Source organism: Rhincodon typus, chromosome 6 (genome assembly GCF_021869965.1).
Source record: "Rhincodon typus isolate 14 chromosome 6, sRhiTyp1.1, whole genome shotgun sequence".
Taxonomy (NCBI): domain Eukaryota; kingdom Metazoa; phylum Chordata; class Chondrichthyes; order Orectolobiformes; family Rhincodontidae; genus Rhincodon; species Rhincodon typus.
The window spans coordinates 61,570,293-61,584,375 of NC_063337.1; the positions used below are offsets into that span (position 1 = coordinate 61,570,293).

A 14,083-nucleotide genomic window follows, 5' to 3' on the forward strand; every position below is an offset into this window, starting at 1 on the left:
AGCAACCTCATTGGTCCAAAGGCAGGGATAATGACTCATTTGTAGTTGCCAACATTCCAGGTCCATTACAGATGACAACAACAGTGCATTGCAAAGGTCATCTAAATCAATAGGTTTCCATGTTGTCCTCAGGAAGTTGAGTTTAAACCAATTTAGGAAACATCTAAAGTAGTGCTCTTGTGGCATAAAGTTTATTTAAGTCATAATTACCTGATACACAACCAACAGTGTCTGAAAACATGACTAAAAATCAAGAGCCTCATATTTAAATAGCTTTTTATTTTTTCATGGGATTTGGGCAGCACTGACATAGCCAGCCATTTGGTGTACGTGCCTAACTGCACTCAAGAAGCTGCCTTCATAAACTGCTACAGCCCATCTGACATAGCTACACCCAAGGTGCTGCTGAAAAGAAAGTTCCAAGATTTTATCTCTCAACAGTGAAGGAATGACAATACAGTTCCAAGTCAGGATGATGCGTGGCTTGGAGGAAAGTTGCACATGCTTAAAATGCCTATTACATGCAGTTGATGGGCAACTAATGCCTCACTGTAGTGGGAAAAGAAAACTTTTAAAAAATAAGCCAGGACATAGATGACTGCAAGACTTTCAATGCCCTTGCTACATAATGGGGAAGTGAGTGCAAATTAAATTTCAAGGAAGAGGCAGAAAACACCACATCGTCAAACAACAACATAGTACAAGTAACCATCAATTTTCAATTGATCAAGTAATGAGGAAAGCATATCTATGAAAATTTCAGGTTTGGCACTGCTACTTTCACAATAAGATGGTATGATGAACAGTCTAAACGGTTGACCTTAATGCCATCATGCAAGCTGACTTGATATGGGCGCCTGTAACACTATGTAACAGATTCAAAAACACTTTTTAGTTCCACTTTTATCTACATTCACAGACTTAGTCAACAGATGTTTGTGCAACGTCTTATTCAACAGTCTTCAAAAAAAAAAATGCTTCCAAAATGCTGGCAATCCAAAAAGATATGTGGCAATCCACACATTCTACATCCCAATCGATCGCTGATACCCAGAAGAAGGTACTATCATCTTGCCTGAGGAGGGAGCAGCAGAGGAACAGGAGGGATGCAGGTAGGAAGACGTCATCTCAATTGCAGGATGCTCCAAAGGCCACTTCACAAAAGGATGACGTCATCCCTTACTATACCTGGAAAACATGAAGGGACACATCAGCCACATGTGTCAGGAGTGGTCCCCCTCAACCCTCTACCCATCTTTTAAGCTGCATATAACTCATGTTATACCTACTCCGGGAGCATTTGCTCAAAATGGATACCTGAAATAAGAAGTGTCCTATCACAGTGACATCCCTAATTAAATACAAAAATGTGTATATATTCAATTTCACAAAGTCCAACATGGCATAGGCAGATAATAACAACCTTGACCAGAGAAGCAACACCCAAATAGTTTCCCCCTTAGCCTCTGCTAAGTTACTGAAATCCATGCAACATGGTTCTGAGATCCACACAAAACAGGAAGGGCCTGTCACAACGATATGGAATGTGGAAAATTGATCTTTGAATTCCATTGCACAATTCAATACCTGGCATTTTCATGAACTTAAACTGTTTATAAAATGGACAAAGAAGCAAACTTAAAATGGCCACAGGGGATGACCCAACACACACAGGTTGGCCAGGTTTCTGGAAATGCACATAGCTCAAAGTAATGACAGTCTAAGTTGAAATAAACATTGCCTATGCACCTGCCAAAAAAGTAATAAAGCCAGCTGTCAGAACCCATGAAAACATGAAAGGGCCTTATCTCTCAGTTGATACACACCTTGACAATCTTCACATATTTGGAGATGAAACATTACATACAATTCTCAAGCTAGGATGCACGGCCTCAACAGATATAATAAGCTTATATTTCAAGGAGTTCTTTGGCAGGCTAGGAAGAGATGGAATTACAGATACAGAACTGAATACAGTCTGAAAAAGGTGCTCTCTGTCGAAAAGCAAGGTGTCCAGTTCAAGAGCACTGACTGGAAACAAGTATCAAGAATCACCAACTTAAAAGATAATATTTGCCATTGCTGATGATCCAAGAAACTAACAAGTCAACTGCAGTCTCAAGTTAAAACCTTAAGCTTCAGGGATACCAAAAGACTAAAACATGCATATTCTTTGATCTTTCTTTGGACTGTACGCTATACTCTTGCTGTGTGCTTGTGAATGCACATGTGCATGTGCACAAGACAGTGCAAGAGACCATGTCCTTGCACGAAAGCTGTAAGCATGACAGTGCATCTTTATATCTTTTAGCATTAAAAGATAATAGAATTTATTTAACTCAAGAAAACATTGCGATTAAGATCATAAGATGTAGGAGAAGTGAACCATCAAGTCTACTGTCATTCAATAAGATCATGGATAATCTGATAATCCTCAATTTCTTGAAATTGTTTGCAGCAAAAAGCAGTTAACCACATTACCTCAATGTATCTAAAATGTGAATCTGAAAATATCAAAAGTTCATTCTTTTCTATGAACATGATGCGATTTATGCAAAACATACATGCTCTCAAACATTTGTGCAAAAAAAAAAACACAAGCTTCCCCACTCCTGCCCCACACACCCCCACCACCCCACTTTCAGTCAAGCATCCTTCGTTGACACAGTTCTACAATTTTAAAAGCTTTTACCAGTCACGGATTTGTAGCATGCGGACTCTAAAAGTCAAGGTCTAAATGTTGTCAAAAAATTAAAAAGACAGTCCCCAAAGATGGTGACAGGGATCAATTTCAAAATTCTGAGGCCACATTTCAGCAGTTAATAAATGAGACTACAAGAAAAAAAAACAGGTGTTATAGGTCATAATCAAACTCAAATTTGACCGAATATCACCAGCACACTTCACAAGGCCAACAAAGGTTTTTCAAACTAATTTGGACTGCTGAACACAGCAAGCTATTTGTCACATATAAGCAAGATCATAGACAGGACTGAACCGCAGAGCCTGTAACTGGTTATAAGATGTTCCAAGACTAGTAAGGTGGATGACAATACCATGGAAAAGACTCTCCACTATTATTCTTATCAATTGAGAACAAACGTTTAACCGGTGTTTATAGACAAGGTATTCAACATAGAGATGAATGTTTGTATCAAGGACTTCTACAGAATAATAACATCCAGGTACATTTTAGATGAAAGTATAAAGACATTATGAAGAGTGGTGAGAACATGGAACTCAATGACTCAGACAGAGGCTGAAGCAACATTATGAAATAAAGTTGAAGCTGGACAAGGATATGAATGAGAAGGGAATAGAGAGAGGCTTGGAGATAAATTCAGGATGGATTCTCAAGTTGTGTATAAATGCCAGCATGGACAGACTAGGCCAAATGACTTGAATGTGTCATTTATCTTTTGGAACTTTAATTGATGAGGATACTGAAACCTACAGAGCAAATAAGTGAATTAACATATAAACAATTTTCAGTGACATGGAGTTATTGCTACCAAGAAAAGCACCCCCAGCATGGACACAATGGATCAAATGTTCATCCGTTGTGCTGTAACTATTCTGCGATTTTATACTCCAAGGCTTGAAGACTAAAAAGAGATTACATAGTGTATTTTGGACGAAACACAACAAAATGAAACATAACCTAACCATAAGGTAACAACATGAAATATTAAAAATATATATTGCATTTATGTATCATTTCTTCAAAGCTAGATGATTTTTCTTTGCATGTGAAACAAATGAAGTCTGATCATCTGAAGAGATAGTGGGAACTGCAGATGCTGGAGAATCTGAGATAACAAGGTGTAGATCTGGATGAACACAGCAGGCCAAGCAGCAGAGGAGCAGGAAGGCTGACGGTTCGGGCCTAGACCCTTCTTCAGAAATGGGGGAGGGGAAGGGGGTTCTGAAATAAATAGGGAGAGAGGGGGAGGCGGATAGAAGATGGATAGAGGAGAAGATAGGTCAAAGAGGTGGGGATGGAGCCAGTAAAAGGTGAGTGTAGGTGGGGAGTTAGGGAGGGGATAGGTCAGTCCAGGGAGGACGGACAGGTCAAGGGGGCAGGATGAGGTTAGGTTAGGTTAGTAGGTAGGAGATGGGGGTGGGGCTTGAGGTGGGAGGAGGGGATAGGTGGGAGGAAGGACAGGTTAGGGAGGCGGGGACAAGCTGGGCTGGTTTTGGGACGTGGTAGGAGGAGGGGAGAGTCTGAAGCTTGTGAAGTCCACATTGATACCATTGGGCTGGAGGGTTCCCAAGCGGAATATGAGTTGCTGTTCCTGTAAGCTTCGGGTGGCATCGTTGTGGTACTGCAGGAGGCCCAGGATGGACATGTCGTCTGAGGAATAGGAGGAGGAGTTGAAATGGTTTGTGACTGGGAGGTGCAGTTGTTTAGTGAGAACCGAGCGTAGGTGTTCTGCAAAGCCGTCCCCAAGCCTACGCTTGGTTTCCCCGATGTAGAGGAGGCCACAACGGGAACAGCGGATGCAGTATACCACATTAGCAGATGTGCAGGTGAACATCTGCTTGATGTGGAAAGTCTTCTTGGGGCCTGGGAACCTCTCCCCCACAGAACATGCAGCCCTCCGCTCCAATCCCAACCTCACCATAAAACCCGCGGACAAAGGAGGCGCAGTTGTAGTATGGCACACTGACCTCTACATCGCCGAGGCCAGGCGCCAACTCTCTGACACCTCCTCCTACCGCCCCCTTGATCATGACGCCACCCCCAACCACCAAACCATCATCTCCCAAACCATCCACAACCTCATCACCTGAGGTGACCTCCCACCCACAGCCTCCAACCTCATCGCTCCCAACCCTGCACCGCCCGCTTCTATCTCCTTCCCAAAATCCACAGACCTGACTGCCCTGGTCGACCCATTGTCTCTTCCGTGTGGCAGGAGCAGGCGCTTATCTCCACCTATCTTGACTCCATTTTCTCCCCCTTCGTCCAGGAACTCCCTACCTATGTCCGTGGCACCACCCACGCCCTCCACCTCCTCCACAACTTCCAATTCCCCGGTGCCCAACACCTCATCTTTACCATGGACGTCCAGTCCCTATAAACCTGCATTCCCCATACAGATGGCCTAAAGGCGCTCCGCTTCTTCCTGTCCTGCAGGCCCGACCAGTCCCCCTCCACTGACACCCTCATCCGATTAGCCGAACTCATCCTTACCCTCAACAATTTCTCCTTCAATTCCTCCCACTTCCTACAGACAAAGGGGGTGGCCATGGGTACCCGCACGGGCCCCAGCTATGTCTGCCTCTTTGTAGGTTACGTGGAACAATCCCTCTTCCGTAGCTACACTGGCCCAAAACCCCACCTCTTCGTTACATTGATGACTGTATCAGCGCTGCCTTGTGCTCCCATGAGGAGCTCGAACAGTTCATCCACCTCACCAACACCTTCCACCCCAACCTTAAGTTCACCTGGACCATCTCTAATACCTCTCTCTCCTTCCTGGACCTCTGTTTCCATCTCTGGCAACCACCTAGAACCCGATATCCATTTCAAGCCCACCGACTCCCACAGCTACCTAGAATACACCTCCTCCCACCCACATTCTGACAAAAATGCCATCCACTATTCCCAATTCCTTCGCCTCCGCCGTATCTGCTCCCAGGATGAGGCATTCCACTCCCGTACATCTCAGATGTCCTCGTTTTTCAAGGACCGCAACATCCCCCCCTCAGTAGTCGAGAACACCCGCGATCGTGTCTCCCGCATCTCATCCCTCACACCCCCTCCCCGCAATAACAAGCAAAACAGAATCCCCCTCGTCCTCACGTACCATCCCACCAATCTCTGGATCCAACGCATCATCCTCCGAAACTTCCGCCACCTGCAATCTGACCCCACCACCAAAGACACTTTTCCCTCCCCACCTTATCTGCTTTCCGGAGGGACCACTCTCTCCAGGACTCCCTTGTCTGCTCCACACTCCCCTCAGCCCCACCACACCCGGCACTTTTCCCTGCAACCGCAGGAAGTGCTACACCTGCACCTACACCTCCCCCCTCACCCCCATCCCAGGCCCCAAGAAGACTTTCCACATCAAGCAGATGTTCACCTGCACATCTGCTAATGTGGTATACTGCATCCACTGTTCCCGTTGTGGCCTCCTCTACATCGGGGAAACCAAGCGTAGGCTTGGGGACGGCTTTGCAGAACACCTACGTTCGGTTCGCAATAAACAACTGCACCTCCCAGTCGCAAACCATTTCAACTCCCCCTCCCATTCCTTAGATGACATGTCCATCCTGGGCCTCCTGCAGTACCACAACGATGCTACCCATAGATTACAGGAACAGCAACTCATATTCCACTTGGGAACCCTGCAGCCCAATGGTATCAATGTTGACTTCACAAGCTTCAAACTCTCCCCTCCCCCTACCGCATCGCAAAACCAGCCCAGCTCGTCCCCGCCTCCCTAACCTGTTCTTCCTCCCACCTATCCCCTCCTCCCACCTCAAGACCCACACCCATCTCCTACCCACTAACCTCATCCTGCCCCCTTGACCTGTCCGTCCTCCCTGGACTGACCTATCCCCTCCCCACCTACACTCACCTTTACTGGCTCCATCCCCACCTCTTTGACCTGTGTGTCTCCTCTCCACCTATCTTCTCCTCTATCCATCTTCTATCCGCCTCCCCCCTCTCCCTATTTATTTCAGAACCCCCTTCCCCTCCCCCATTTCTGAATAAGGATCCAGGCCCGAAACGTCAGCCTTCCTGCTCCTCTGATGCTGCTTGGCCTGCTGTGTTCATCCAGCTCTACACCTTGTTATCTCTGATAATCTGAACTTTTCTATCTGTAAAGAATTCTTCAGGCATTCTCACAATAACATTTTACTATATTGTCAGCTCTGTACTATTAGTTACAGTGATCATACAAAGTTTTAAATCAGAGTCCTTCACCGAGACAACTGTTTTATGTTGCATAAATGTGCAGTTGCCAGAACCAGCAGCTTGAACAGAAGTTTCAAAAGTGCGAGATTTGACGGTTTCAAAATATTAGTTATAAAAATATTAGTTACATTAAATTCTGTCTGGAAAAAGAGCAGGGCCTGTTACAAGGATTTAAAATCGGTCATTCAGGACAGTTAGGAGTTAGCAGAGAGGTCAAAGGCCATAACACTGGAAGACTGAGAATGCCAAGGGCACTGGGGGGAAGACAGCACAAGACAAAGCAGAGGAGGAAGTGGATGCAGATACGTCAGCAATGTTTAAGAGGCATTTAGGTAGACACACGAACATGACAGGGAATAAGAGGGATATGGACAGATGTGCAGACAGATGGAATTTGTTTAGAATGGCATCATGGTCAGCAGCACTGTCTTGGTTAGCCGAAGAGCATGTTCCTCTGCTCTACTGTTCTACGTTTTAAGTTTTAGTGTTAAGGTTTCGAGTCCAGTATGAACAGTTCTGAAGAAGTCATACCAAAAACTTGAAACATTGGTGAAGCTCACGGTTTGAGAGAGCCTTGAGTTGTGCTGGAGAGCCATTCTAAGACTCCTGAGAGAACGTAGACCCGAGAAAGGAAATTGGACCACCCAAACATGAACAGACACTGAGACAATTCACGTCAGCGCAGCTCTAAAGGACGTTCAAGGCCAAATTGTCGAAAGTTATGAATCATTATCACTTGTGCAGTTTTAAAGAAATTTTTTTCCCCTGGGGAGTATGAGGCTGGGGGATGACCTTATAGAGGTTTATAAAATCATGAGGGGTACAGATAGGGGGAATAGCCAAGATCTTTTCCCCAGGGTAGCAGATTCCAAAATAGGGGGCATAGGTTTTAGGTGAGAGGGGAAAGATTTAAAAAAAGGACCTGAGGGGCAACTTTTTCCACACAGAGAATGATGCATATATTGAATAAATTGCCAGACGAAGTAGTGGAGGCAGATACAATTACAACATTTAAAAGACATTTGGACAGGTGCATGGATAGGAAAGATTTAGAGGGATACGGGCCAAATGCAGGTAAATGCTATTAATCAGACATACGTCAGAAAAGGTACCAACCTGAAATCATGCCACAGGCCTTTTAGCACATCAAAAACAGATGCAGGATGCAATAGAGAGCAAAGTGACCCCACAACCAACAGGTCAAATCAGAGCACTGCAGTCCTGCCAGGCATGAACGTTGGTGGACAAATCAACAACAAACTGAGGTGCAGACTCCATAATTATTCCCACCTTCAGTGATTGCAGTGCCCAACACAATGCAAAAAACAAGGTTGAAGCATTTGCAGCCATCTTCAATCAGCAAAGCTGAGTGAACATTCCATCTTTGCCTTGTCCCAAGCGCCCAACATCATCAATACCAGTTACACTAACTTTTATTTTAAATCAGGCTTTTCTTGAAAATCATATGACTTCACAAAGTTGCTTAGACTCACTAAGGTTTTAGAGTAGATTTGTAGCTCGAGTTGTGGATGTTGTGGTTGGTTGGCTCACCAAGCTGGTTCATTGTTCCACAGACATGATGTTACCCTGCTGGGTAACATCATCAGTGCAGTCTCTAATGAAGCGCTGTTGTGTTTTCCCACCCGTTATTTAAACTCTGGTGTCCATTGAGCTGGGTTACCTCACTTCCAGTTTTCCTTTGCAATGGAGTGTATATAATGTTTGTCACAGTCTTTACAGGGAATCTTGTATATGACATTGGTCCTGTCCATCGTGGGTAGAGGGTCTTTGGTTCGGGTTAGCAGTTGGCATAGGGTTGATGTGGGTTTGTGTGCTATTCTGATGCCCAGTGGTCATAGGAGTCTTGTGGTCAGTTCAGATGTATTCTTGATGTAAGGTAGCATGATGAGTGTGTCGGGGCATGCAGTATCCTCCTGGTGTTGTTCGTTACTAAGCGTCTTCTGACCCAGTTTTTCGGGTATCTGTTGTCTTTGAATACTTGGAAGAGGTACTCTTCTTCTTTTTGGCTTAGTTCTGTGTTGCTGCAGTGTGTTGTTGCCCATTTAAATAAGTGTTCTCACGGCCCTTCCGCTAATCCAACTGAAACTATGGATACAATACTTGGATGACACCTTCGTCATTATTAAACAGACCAAACTAGAGGAGACACAAACTAATAAAAAACACCCTCACTGGGATCAGATTCACCAGGGAAGAAAAGAACTAACCTCCCATTCCTGGATGTCATGGTGGAACGCAAGACCAATGGGGAATTCCTAACAAAGGCACACAGGAAAGCCACACACACTGACCAAGTATTGAATTTCTATAGCAGCCACCCCAACATACACAAAGTTGCATGAACACTATTTAAACGGGCAACAACACACTGCAGCAACACAGAACTACGCCAAAAAAAGAGTCCCTCTTCCAAGTATTCAAAGACAACAGATACCCGAAAAACTGGGTCAGAAGATGCCTATTACACGAACACCACCAGGAAGATACTGCACGACCTGACACACTCATCACGCTACTTTACATCAAGAACACATCTGAACTGACCACAAGACTCCTATGACCACTGGGCATCGGAATAGCACACAAATCCACATCAACCCTATGCCAACTGTTAACCTGAACCAAAGACCCGCTACCCACTATGGATAAGGCCAACGTCATATACAAGATTCCTTATAAAGACTGCGACAAACATTACATTGGACAAACAAGAAGGAAATTAACCACAAGAGTACACGAACATCAACTGGCAACAAAAAGACATGACCAATTCTCACTCATCTCCATTCACATATGGAAGGAAAACCACCAGTTCGATTGGAACAACACCAGGACCCTGGGACAGGCAAAGCAGAGACAAGCACAGGAATTCCTAGAAGCCTGGTTCTCCACTAAAAAAAGCCATCAATAAACATAGAGCTAGACCACATATACACTCCATTGCGAAGGAAAATCGGAAGTGAGGTAACCCAGCTCAACGGACACCAGAGTTTAAATACCAGGCGGGAAAACACAACAGCGTTTCATCGGAGGCTGTACTGATGTTACCCAGCAGGGTAATGAAACATCTGCGGAACAATGAACCAGCTCGGCAAGCCAACCAACCACGACTTGCTTAGACTCACTTTGGGAAAGCACATGACTGTTTATAACTGGAATTTAGGCAGAAGGGTGACATTCAAGACCCACCTACTTCAAAGACTGTTCATAACATGTCTGAACAGTTTGATTAGCAATAAAAAAGGGGGGATTTATAGTGATCTTGTTTTGATATTCTTTAGGATCTGAGTTTGGGAAAAACACACTTGTGGAAAGGCTATCCATCTTGACTCAGAAAAGCTGACAGACAAGCTGTGCATGTCTCATTATCTGCTTGAACAGCATCTGGAAGACTTGTCAATACTGTGCTTCCTGAGCAAGTTGCATCTACCAAGGCTCCAGAGACAACTGTACATGGTTAGTGATCAGTATGTGCCAGCACATAGAAATGTGTTTATTATTGGTCGGAGTTTTTGTGTGCGTGCGTGTATATACACATATCACACATTTTTGAGTGATTTAAAGACGTTAAATACTTTTCAAAATTACAAATTGCGTTAACCAATTTGCTGAATACATGATTTGCATTAAATAAAATATAATAAGTTGCCAACCAAATTTAAGTGTAATCCGAAGATGATTGACCACATAGTAAACGCAAAACATCAAGTTAATGCATGCTGTGATTCTTGGAGCAAACAGACTGGATAAATAAAATGTACTCCTCCCAACTCCGTCTTAAAAGGAATATTTTAAAGAATAGCTGTTTATCTTGGCAAAGCAATAATTTTTCTGTCCCACCACTTAGGATCCAAGAGAACGCACTTCGGTCATGTTTCAGATTTTGGTCTATTTAACCTGGATAGTCAGGGATCCAGAAACCAAACCAAAGAAACAGCCCAGAAATTCCAGTCTGGGTCGGAAATCTTGTTTATCCAAGACAAATGAGATTTTTTTTAAAAAAAAAAAATCACACTTATCTTTTCAGGAGCTCTGCCCTTTAATTTCCTGGACAGAGGTCCCCTGTTATGAAACAGCAGAGGTCAATCTAGGAGACTGCTACTGATGGGGGTGTGTTAACAGCACTGTGGGTGGGTTAGAGTGCCATATTGATGAGGAGAATAGGGAGCCAATTAAGTGGATGAGTGCTTACAATAGGACAGATGTTTGAGTTCAGCCAAAAGTTACAGGACGAGGGGTGTTGAGAGTTCAGCTGAATAGTTACCCAGGAGTTACAGCAGATTTTAATCTTCAAACTTTTCCTGAGCAATGATAAACTTAACTGATTTAGAACTCTCTAAAATCTGACTCAACGGGACCTTTGTAGAAGATTCCAGGCACAGGTTATTTGCCCCAAAGTGCCTTTCAATTTTTCAGACAATTCCCATGGAGTCAGCTGCACCAATATTTCAGCACAGCCCCAGTGCAATCCAATCTATCCTGCAGAGATTACACTCTGGCCATAAGAATTTCTATGCCGATGGATCAAAGCCTAACTACTTCAAAAATAACGCTCATGTCACCACACCTTATCTCCCTTCTATGGAAACCCTCACCTTCACTTCCATCCTTTCAGATTGAGTTTCGATACTCTACTTGCCAGTTGTACAAGTACTACCATTCATAATGAACATGTCTACACATCAGATATAAAATTCTGAACACTGCTCAAAATAGGTACATGTTGCCAAATGTTTCATGCTGTACTTACCAGAACAAACCCAAGTTTCAAACAATCACAGCTACTTAAACTACAGAAGAAAAGAATGCTAATGGTTTGCTATGTTGACTCTGAGGCTAAGCAGTCACCACAGGGAAAATAATGGCTTCTCAAGCTGCATGGTAATTCAATAATTGTACAAGGTTTAAACATATTCCCTTTTCTTTTAATATCAGGTCTGTGTATGAATGTTCGTCACAAGCATAAACGAGCCATGTTATAAGTTTGACTGTTTCCCTTAAATTGATTGTTAGTGTGGCTATAGCCAAACTTGGGATTATTCACCAAGTGCTGCCCAATCACAGAACGATATTTAACAGCAAAACTTTTGTTCCAGAGTGTGCAAGCATGAGCTGATAGAGCACAAACTGTACTCACTCAATCACTTATTGACAACCAAAGGAACAAGTCTTTTAACCTGATCAGCCAAATGCTGGGACATATTACTAAGTATGTGTTCTCGCAATCACACAAATTCTAACACAATATTGCTCAAATTTTGGGAAAGCAGAACATTTATATAGTGACTGATAGCAGCATCATTTGTATACTGTGTAAAAGTAACAGTGAGCACCAATGGTACTCCATTCCCACTGCATGCTTTCAACTGGAAATCTTTGCAAGGGTTTGTGCCACCTACAGATTCATGTTCTTCAAAGTCTGTAATACTTTATGCCCTCATCACAGTTCTCCACAATATCATTATGCGAGATCTCTTGAGTTATGTTCTTTTACATATTCTTCTAATGATCAAGTGCTTAAAAAAATTCTGGAAAGTTGATTATACAAGCTAGCTTTGAAAAGTACTTTTGTAATAAAATGGATACTAAAATAATATCTTACCATATGTGTTGTGGAAGGTTTAACGTGATACTGCCCTGAACGCTATCACCAAAGTGTAGATACCCAAGAGTAGCCAATGAAACATATAAAGCTGTGACGATGCCCATTCCAATGTTTAGTGCTCGTGGAAAACGTTTTCTTTGCTTCATTTTATTTTCCAAAGGAAGAACCTGAGAGAATGCAAGATTAAAAAGAATCAATTGAACCAAATAGCTGGAACTATTAACAAAAAGAAAACATGTACAATTGTTAAAAATCTATAACAAATTGTAAAATGCTGTTTAAAAAAAAAGGTTTTGTGACGGGTTTCAAAAAAAATTGCTGTAACCACTCAGCACTTATAGACAAATCACACAAGATTAATCTGTTACACTACATTAACTATACTCGGCACTCTACATAAGAGAGACCAAAAACAAATCAGGTGTATGTATTGCCAAATATCTCCACACTGATTGCAAGCATGGCTCATCGCTTAGTTAAAGCAAACCTCAAATGAACCTCACGTTGTTAGGTACTCTGCAACATTTAGACTGCCACTAATAAACTTTATATCTCAACTAATCTTAACAAGAATCAATCATGTAAGGTGTCAGTATTTCCTTCAAGGCACTTGGGCCTGGGTCCCCCTGTTCAAATACAATAAGGGGTGAAGGTCTTTACACTTTGCGAAAGCCCATTTTTTCTTCTGATATTACTGAAGCACACTTTACTTCACCAGTTTTCATGTTTCGAATTCTACCTGCTTCATTTATTACTTTTCCAGCTATACACACGTCTCTTGTATGCAACTTAAATCTGCCTTCTTGTTCCCTTGTTGTGCCACTTGTGTCATTTAACCCATCTTCCAGTTTGCACTCGCATTTACACCCACGTAAACTGGGTATAATGTGTCTAAAAGCAAAATACTGCAGATGCTGGAAATCTGAACAAACAGAATTGTTTCGTCGGAGGTTGCACTGAGGATATTACCCAGCATGGTAACGAAACATCTGCGGAATAACAAACCAACTCGGCGAGCCAACCAACCTCAAAACATAGTATCAGAGATAGTAGGAACTGCAGATGCTGGAGAATCTGAGATAACAAGGTGTAGAGCTGGATGAACACAGCAGGCCAAGCAGCATCAGAGGAGCAGGAAAGCTGACGTTTTGGGCCTAGACCCTTCTTCAGAAATGAAGGAGGGGAAGGGGGTTCTGAAATAAATAGGGAGAGAGGGGGAGGCGGATAGAAGATGGATAGAGGAGAAGATAGGAGAGGAAACAGACAGGTCAAAAGGGGCAGGGATGGAACCAGAAAAGGTGAGTGCAGATGGGGAGGTAGGCAGGGGATAGGTCAGTCCAGGGAGGACGGACAGGTCAAGGGGGCGGGATGAGTTTAGTAGATAGGAAATGGAGGTGCAGCTTGAGGTGGGAGGAGGGGACACGTGGGAGGAAGAACAGGTTAGGGAGGCGGGGACGAGCTGGGCTGGTTTTGGGATGTGGTAGGGGGAGGGGAGATTTTGAAGCTTGTGAAATCCACATTGATAC

The 14,083-nt window shown here is 43.4% G+C and overlaps 1 protein-coding gene across 12 annotated transcripts in view; it reads right to left on the reverse strand.

Moving 5' to 3' along the window:
* LOC109929848 (proton-coupled amino acid transporter 4) overlaps window positions 1–14,083 on the reverse strand; it is a 224,773-nt gene that overhangs the window by 128,745 nt on the left and 81,945 nt on the right. For 11 of the 12 annotated variants that reach the window (XR_007262237.1, XR_007262239.1, XR_007262238.1 and 8 more), the window contains one exon: window positions 12,555–12,724. Coding sequence is in view for 8 of the 12 variants with exons in the window: in XM_048597744.1 (XP_048453701.1) it covers window positions 12,555–12,724 (170 nt within the window). In the remaining 4 variants the exon portion in view is untranslated. Of the gene's footprint in view, window positions 1–259; window positions 1,189–12,554; window positions 12,725–14,083 lie in introns of those variants that run through there. The other variant, XM_048597746.1, reaches the window with a different exon arrangement.